Source organism: Natator depressus, chromosome 1, assembly GCF_965152275.1.
Source record: "Natator depressus isolate rNatDep1 chromosome 1, rNatDep2.hap1, whole genome shotgun sequence".
Taxonomy (NCBI): Eukaryota; Metazoa; Chordata; order Testudines; family Cheloniidae; genus Natator; species Natator depressus.
This window is the reverse complement of record NC_134234.1, coordinates 975024-983982: the sequence shown is the minus strand read 5'-3', so window position 1 is coordinate 983982 and position 8959 is coordinate 975024. Positions and strand designations below refer to the sequence as shown.

The following is an 8959-nucleotide window of genomic DNA, read 5'->3' as shown; positions in this document are numbered from 1 at the left end:
TGTCCCTTAAGTGACTTGATGTAAGAAAATGTTAGTATCAGAGCTAAGTTGGTCTAATATTTATTTATTTTTCTTTTTTAGACAGGAATTAGATACAGTGCTCTTGTCAACTAATTGCTAGGTTATCTGCCCAAAACCTACAGTTTTCAGGTGCCTAATTAAATAGAGACCCCCTTGAGACTGTCACTTGATGCGCTGGGGTACCACTGATGACAACCCTCCTGCCAGAACGGGCACCCCACCACTCTTGTCTTACTGAGTCTTACTCTTGTCTTACTCTTGTTTTACTGCCAGACACTCCAGTTCAGCTCCAGCACAGACTCAGAGGTTGGACCACGCCCCTCTGCAGGTCACAGAAACTGAGATTCACTCAGCCCAGGGGGCTTATCAGTTAACAGGGACTTTCCCAGTGTTTAGCCTTTCTGAGAGCCTGAACCCCAAATAAATCTGTTTTACTCTGTATAAAGTTTATACAGGGTAAATCCATAAAATGTCTGCCCTCTATATCACTGACAGAGATATGCACAGCTGTTTGCCTCCCCCAGGTACCAATTACTTACTCCGGTCTTATTAATAAACAAAAGTGATTTTATTAAGTATAAAAAGTAGGATTTAAGTCGTTTCAAGTAATAACAGACAGAACAAAGTAAGTCACAAAGTAAAATAAAACAAAACACTCACGTCTAAGCCTAATACATTAAGAAACTGATTACAGGTAATATTTCACCCTGAAAGATGTTCCAATAAGTTTCTTTCACAGACTAGACTCCTTCCTAGTCTGGGCCCAATCCTTTCCCCTCGTACAGTCCTTGTTAGTTCCAGCAGACATCTCAGGTGGTAAGCAGGAGTTTTCTCATGACTGGCCTCCCCCTTTGTCCTGCTCCACCCCCTTTTATAGCTTTGGCACAAGGCGGGAGTCTTTTCTCTGTGCTTGGCCCCCACCCCTCCTTCTAAATGGAAAAGTACAAGATTTAAGATGGATTTCAGTATCAGGTGACATGGTCACTTGTCCATGGGAGACCTCATTCTTCATTACCCACCAGCTGGCCCACATGTACACAGGAAGGCTTGCAGGTAAACGAGCCATTTACAACTCTTTGTTTCTGAAGTACTCTTAATCGTCTCCACTTAATCTGACTACGTTAGTAGTACAAGTTTATACCTTATATTTCTAAAGTCAGAAATAAGAACGATACATGCATACGAATAGGAAAATGAAATTTAGCACATTATAAATTTTCCAATGATATGTTACAAGAGACCTTTTCCATAACGCATATCCCAGCTCTGTCGTTTTCAGATTCATAAGCCTATTTTCGTAGAGCATATGGAGTGCAACGTCACAGTAATGCACTATAGTTTTTAAATATACACAGATAAAGAGAGCAGCCAATTCCTCTCTACCTGAACACAGAGCCCAAGACTTCTCATCTCCGTTTGGGAAGATCCCATCATTGCTGTTTACTCCTAAAGCTGGATAAATAACACAGAAATGCAGACATGGAGAGACATTGGCTAGAGTGCCTCCAGTCTCTAGCCTGTTTCATTCCATATGCTGCTTCATCTCTAGAGGCTGAACAAACCCCACAGGGATTGCACAGAGCTCTATTATAAACGGTGCACAGCCCTCTCTCAGCTCTCAGCGTGGGATGTTGCTGCAGATGCTGGGGTGAGAGCGGTGTGGGACACGGCTACCGGATTGGGATTCCCAGGGAAGACACTTCCGTCTCAGGATTCACAGGTACCATCTCTTGCTGAGGAGCTCACCTGCTCTACAAACCCAGGGCAACATGGGCATGATGGGCTAGAGAGTAAGACTGTGTTCCTTTCCGCTCTGCGCAGCCATAAAATTTTCTTTCATCAGTATTCTCTGTTCAGACTTTCAATGTACCTGGAAGAAAAGGAGTACTTGTGGCACCTTAAAGACGAACCAATTTATTTGAGCAAAAGCTTTCGTGAGCTACAGCTCACTTCATCGGATGCATGCAGTGGAAAATACAGTGGGGAGATTTATATACACAGAGAACATGAAACAGTGGGTGTTACCATACACACTGTAACAAGAGAGTGATCACTTAAGGTGAGCTATTACCATCTCTAAGGTGCCACAAGTTCTCCTTTTCTTTTTGCCAATACAGACTAACATGGCTGCTACTCTGAAATGTAACTGAATGGTCCCTTGTTTGTGAGTGGTGAGACAGAATAAATATAAATGCTTGATCTAGTTTATTTAATCGATAGATTCATAGGCTTCATGGTCAGAAGGCACCAGTAGATCATCCCGTATTACCTCCTGTATCATACAAGGTGTTACATTTCACCCACTTTCCCCTGTATTGAGGCCAAAGACTTGTGTTTGACTAAGACCTGGTCTACGGTACAATTTCACATCATAGAATCATAGAGCCACAGGTTGAGAAGGGACCGCAAGGGTCAGCTAGTCTAACCCCCCGCCAAGATGCAGGATTTGTCGCATCTAAACCATCCAGGACAGATGAGTATCCAACCTTCTTTGGAAAACTTCTAGCAAAGGAGCTTCCACGTCTGTTCCATTGTCCTCCTGGTTTCACAGTTAGGAAGTTTTTCCTGAGATTTCATCTAAATCTGCTCTGCTGGAGTCTGAACCCACTGACTCTTTTCCCACCTCTGTGGCCAGACAGAACAAATTTCCTCCAACTTTTTTTGTTATGGCAGCCTTTCAAAGATCTGAAGACCTCTGTCATGGCCCCGCTCAGTCTCTCCTTTTCCATACTAAACATATCCAGTTCCTTCAGCCTTTGCTCGTGTGGCTTGCATTCCACCCCTTTGATTATCTTTGTCTCTCCCCTTTGGATCCTTTCCAATTCCTCTGGATCCTTCCTATACATTGGTGACCGAAACTGGACACAATACTCCAGCTGAAGCCTAATGAGCACTGAGTAGAGGAATATTATCATCTGCGGTGACTTGCATGCTGTTAATGCAACCTAAAACTGTAATTTTTTTTTGCAATAGCCAATAAATCTGCTCCCCTGAGACATGTAGCTATATCAGCCTAACCCCGGTGAAGACCCCACCATCAAGTCAACCTAGCTACCGCCTCTCAGGGAGGTGGATTACCTATGCTGCTGGATAAGTAGTGCCTTCACTGAAGAGCTATGGCAGCACCGCACTAGCATTTTAAGTATAGACAGGCCCTCAAGCAGATCTTCCAAAAAAGCATCCAGTCTGGATCTGAAGACATGGGCACTTGGGGAACCCACCACTTCCAAACACATGAAGCTCTTTAAGTCTCTCACTGGCCTGCATTTTCTGCAGCCTCCAATCTTTTTTGTGGCTCTTTTCTGCACATTCTCCAAATTTTCAAATTTTGAAATGTGAACCCCGGAACTGGATGCATTCGGTTTCACCAATTCCATATGCAGAGGTAAAATCCTTCCCCTCCTCCAACTCACAACTACAATGAGTTGGTTATCCACAGTGACCCCTAAATCCTTTTCAGGGTCCCTCAGTTCCATAATACAGTGATCGAGTGTGTAGGTCGGGCCTGCGTTCCCTTTTTCAAGGTGATAACTTTGCATTTGACTCTATTAAAACGTTTGTGTCTGCCCTGGCTACCTCATTGTAACCACTCTGCCAGTTGTGGGTCCTCTGCTATTTTATCTACAGTGATTTTCTATTTGCTTCCATATCATTGATGAAAATATTGAATAGCATTGGGCCTAGAACTCATCCCTACAGAACTGTACTAGAATCACCCCCATTCCCTGCAACGCCCCATTGACAGCTGCTTCCTGAGATCTGTCAGTTAGCCAGTTTTTAGCCTATTTTACGTCTGCTCTACTGATATTGGGTAGTGTTTTTATCTGAATGTTTTCCCCGACTACATCAAATGCCTCAGAGACATCAAAGTCTATTGTACGTGTGCAGTTCCCTTGGTCAACCAAACGTGTACAGCCATTAAAGGATACACTTTTTTGGCAAGACCTGTTTCCATAACCCTGTTGGTGACTTGCATTAATTATATTCCTAGACCTTTTGTTAACCAATCCCATGCCAGATTTTCCATTTTTTCCTAACCTTGTCAAATCCTTATTTAAAACCTTTCCCTTTAATTTTTAATACTTTATGTTTCTGGTGTTTGTGTAACCCTTCTGCCCGTCAGAGTTGGCAGCAACAAGGGCCGGGTTCAGTATCTAGGGGTTCCATTCCAATAACACAATGCAAAACCGGCTCGAGCCCCCACCCAGTGACCTGGGACAAATATATACCACCCCCGCGGGGCGCCTCCAAGAGGCAATACTTCCCCTCTTGCAAGCACAGTGTCTGAGTGTAGCAAAAAGCCTTTTAATAACAGAGAGGAACAATGTGGCATTATGTTGGGGAGACACCACAAACAGAATTCATAACACAACCCATGAGCAGTCTATTCCTGCCCCAATAACAGAGAAACTGGGGCTCCTACAGCAGCCAAAGTGACCACCTAGGCGGGGTGGGTGTGCCTATGCAAATGAGATCAGCCCCTGAAGTTCTTTTCCACAACTTGCCACAACTCACCACCAGATGTCAGGGTGGAGCTCATCCTGACTCTGCTCACATTTGTAACTCTCAGGTTCTACTGTAGATGTTGCTTAACATCCTCCTGGACCGCTAGTGGACTAGAAAGAATTCCATCAGCTCATCTGATATGAGATCGTCACTTTCTTGACTCTGGAATTGTGGCTTCTTAGCTATCTATAAACTCTTCTTTAAGAACTCCCAATTTTCATTCCCATTTCTCTGAATATTTTTTTCCTCCCAATCAGTTTTCTGGATAATTTGCCATCTTTCAGGAATTAGCCCTTTTGAAGCACTAATTATCTATAGATATTACTGGTTAGGAGCTGTTCTGTTTGTCCATTAGCATGAAATCAGTTCCATTCCCTTGTCTTGTTTTTCTTTATCGTATGCCCCCTTCTTTGTGGCTTCTCTAAACTAAATAGTCCCAGACATTTCAGTCTGTCCGCATATGGCAGCCTCCCCCTGTCATAAATATAAAGGGAAGGGTAACCACCTTTCTGTATACAGTGCTATAAAATCCCTCCTGGCCAGAGGCAAAACCCTTTCACCTGTAAAGGGTTAAGAAGCTAAGGTAACCTCGCTGGCACCTGAACCAAAATGGCCAATGAGGGGACAAGATTCTTTCAAATCTGGAGAAGGGGGGGAACAAAGGGTCTGTCTATCTGTGTGATGCTTTTGCAGGGAACAGGTCAGGAATGCAGCCTTACAACTCCTGTAAAGTTAGTAAGTAATCTAGCTAGAAAATGGATTAGATTTTCTTTTGTTGAATGGCTGGTAAAATAAGCTGTGCTGTTGGGAATGTATATTCCTGTTTTTGAGTCTTTTTGTAACTTAAAGTTTTGCCAAGTGGGATTCTCTACGTTTTGAATCTAATTACCCTGTAAGATATTTATCATCGTGATTTTACAGAGGTGATTCTTTTACCTTTTCTCGAATTAAAATTCTTCTTTTAAGAACCTGATTGATTTTTTCAGGTTTCAGAGTAACAGCCGTGTTAGTCTGTATTCGTAAAAAGAAAAAAGAAAAGGAGTACTTCTGGCACCTTAGAGACTAACCAGTTTATTTGAGCATGAGCTTTCGTGAGCTACAGCTCACTTCATCGGATGCATAGCATATTGTGGAAACTGCAGAAGACATATACACACAGAGACCATGAAACAAAACTTCCTCCCACCCCACTGTCCTGCTCGTAACAGCTTATCTAAAGTGATCATCAAGGGAGGGCCATTTCCAGCACAAATCCAGGTTTTCTCACCCTTCCCCCCGCCCCCCCCCCACAGACACACATACAAACTCACTCTCCTGCTGGTAATAGCCCATCCCTCTTTGAAACCTCTCTTTATAATGCGCATGATAATCAAGGTGGGTCATTTCCAGCACTAATCCAGGTTTTCTCACCACCGCCACCCCCCCCCACACACACACACACACACACCCCTCCAAAAACCACACACACAAACTCACTCTCCTGCTGGCAATAGCTCATCTTACAATGTGCACAGCAATAATCCAAGTTTAACCAGAACGTCTTGGGGGGGGGTTAGGCTACCTTGCATAATGACTTAGCCACTCCCAGTCTCTATTCAAGCCCAAATTAATAGTATCCAATTTGCAAATGAATTCCAATTCAGCAGTTTCTCGCTGGAGTCTGGATTTGAAGTTTTTTTGCTTTAAGATAGCGACCCTCATGTCTGTGATTGCGTGACCAGAGAGATTGAAGTGTTCTCCGACTGGTTTATGAATGTTATAATTCTTAACATCTGATTTGTGTCCATTTATTCTTTTACGTAGAGACTGTCCAGTTTGACCAATGTACATGGCAGAGGGGCATTGCTGGCACATGATGGCATATATCACATTGGTGGATGTGCAGGTGAACGAGCCTCTGATCCAAGGATTTGGGTCTGTGTTCACCTCTGCAAATTAGTGAGGATTTTTATCAAGCCTTCCCCAGGAAAGGGGTGTAGGGCTTGGGGAGATATTTTGGGGGAAGACATCTCCAAGTGGGCTCTTTCCTTGTTCTTTGTTTAACACGCTTGGTGGTGGCAGCATAGGGTTCAAGGCCAAGGCAAAGTTTGTACCTTGGGGAAGTTTTAAACCTCAGCTGGTAAGAATAAGCTTTGGGGGTATTTCATGCAGGTCCCCACATCTGTACCCTAGAGTTCAGAGTGGGGAAGGAACCTTGACACCTCCATTCTCACAGTCTCTCTCAGAAATCTGCCTTCCATCTGCTGTATCCTTTAGAGAGACTGGGTGATCAAAAGTGAGTGCGTGTCCAGACCAGGTTGTTCTCCACCCCATTCTTTAGGAATCTGAACATTGTCTTTGTTTTGGCCACTGCTGCGAATGAGCAGGTGTTTCCATGGAAGAGCCATCGATGACACCCAGGTCTTTTCCCTGAGGTGGTTCCAGTTGGAATGTTTCCCCCGGCACATGGACTGGCAGAGCTTTGGGTTTTGTTGTTTTTTTTTTTTTTTGGTTTTTTTTTTACACTTTCAGATTTTGAGCAACCGGGTGTCTGGGGAATAGCATGGACTTTCTAGCCTGGCTTTCATTGCATTAAGGAAGAGTGAGGGATAACCAGTATCCACACTTTTGTTTCTGCTGCTTCCTATTAAGGTTTCCCAGACCATGACATGTAGAAATTATTGATGCATGGAGGACCATCAAATGTGGAATTGGCATTAGTAGGGTCAGATGTTCATAATTTTTTTATCTGAAAAATGAAAATGTGTGTGAAGAGCGACCAATCTGCTTCACCCATGGGGAAAGTATCCAGTAGGGCATGTAGTGGCTCATATTAACATTGTCTCTCCATCCAGGCTTTTGTACTGCGAACATCACCTGGGCCCTGGGAACGCTCCAGAGTTGAACACCTTCTCCCTTACTCCATGTCAGATTCCAACAAAACCGACTTCACCAACCCCTCCACCTTCAACCTGCTGGGCATTCCTGGCCTAGAGGCAGCCCATGTCTGGATCTCCATCCCCTTCTCCACCATGTACATCATAGCCATCTTGGGAAACTTCATCATCCTGTTCATCGTGAAGACACAACCAAGCCTCCATGGGCCCATGTACTATTTCCTCTGCATGCTGGCCGTCACCGACCTGGGCCTGTCTACGTCCACCCTGCCCAAAATGCTGAGCATCTTCTGGTTCAATTCCAGGGAAATCGATTTCAGTGTCTGCCTCACCCAGATGTACTTCATTCACTCCTTCCTCGTGATGGAGTCTGGGATCTTCGTGGCCATGGCATATGATCGCTATGTGGCCATCTGTGATCCCCTGAGACATTCCACCATCCTGACAAACCTCGTGGTGGCCAAGATTGGACTGGCCTTGGTGCTGCGTGGCGGCATGGTCGTACTGCCCTACCCCTTCCTGGTGAGGCAGTGGCCATATTGCAGAACCAACATCATCCCCCACTCGTACTGCGAGCACATAGCCGTGGTGAAGCTGGCCTGTGGCGACACCCGCGTCAGTAGTTACTACGGCCTCTTTGTGGTACTCTGTGTCAGGGGTCTGGATATGATTTTTATCGCTGTGTCCTATATCCAGATCCTCAGGGCCATCTTCAGCCTCCCCACGAAGGATGCCCGGCTCAAGGCTTTGGGGACCTGCAGCTCCCACCTCTGTGCCATCTTAACTTTTTACATCCCAGCTCTCTTCTCCTCACTCACACACCGGTTTGGCCAAAATGTGCCCCTGTATTTCCACATTCTCGTTGCCAACATGTACCTCCTGGTGCCCCCCACGCTCAACCCCATCATCTACGGGGTGAGGACCAAACAGATCCGGGGCAGGCTACTCCGGCTCTTCACTCATAAAGGGATTTAAAGTTTTTTCCTGGTGCTCTGGCTCTCAGACTGAGCTCTGTGCAGAGCTGGCTGGTGACTTGGTGCTGTGCTCTCTTCCCTGAATCACTTACTGGGCAGTCAGAGAGACATTAGACCAGGGGTGGGCAAACTTTTGGCCCAAGGGCCCCATTGGAGTTGCAAAACTGTATGGACGGCCTGGTAGGGAAGGCTGTGCCTCCCCAAACAGCCTGGCCCCACCCCCTATTTGCCCCCTCCCACTTCCTAACCCCTGACTGACCCCCTCAGAACCCCCCACCCATCAACCCCCCCCGCTCCTTGTCCCATCACCGCCTCCTCCCGGGACCCCCCGCCTCTAACTGCTGCTCTGGGACCCCACCCCCTATCCAATCCCCCCTGCTCCCTGTCCCCTGACTTTCCTGACCCCCTATCCACACGCTGACCCCTGACTGGCCCCCCAGAACTCCCATGCATATCCAACCCCCCTGTTCCCCATCCCCTGACAGCGCCCCCCAGAACCTCCACCCCATCCAATTGCCCCCTCTCTCCTGACTGCCCCCAGGACCTCCCATCCCTTATCCAACATCCCCTCCCGCACATTAG

General features: G+C 46.0%; 1 protein-coding gene across 1 annotated transcript; it reads left to right on the top strand.

Moving 5' to 3' along the window:
• Nucleotides 1–7240: 7240 nt before the first annotated feature.
• On the top strand, nt 7241–8378 carry LOC141993982 (olfactory receptor 52E8-like). Its single transcript, XM_074963912.1, has one exon. The coding sequence runs from the start codon at nt 7431–7433 to the stop codon at nt 8376–8378; it is 948 nt and encodes a 315-aa protein (XP_074820013.1). The 5' UTR covers nt 7241–7430.
• The last annotated feature ends 581 nt before the right edge of the window (nt 8379–8959 follow it).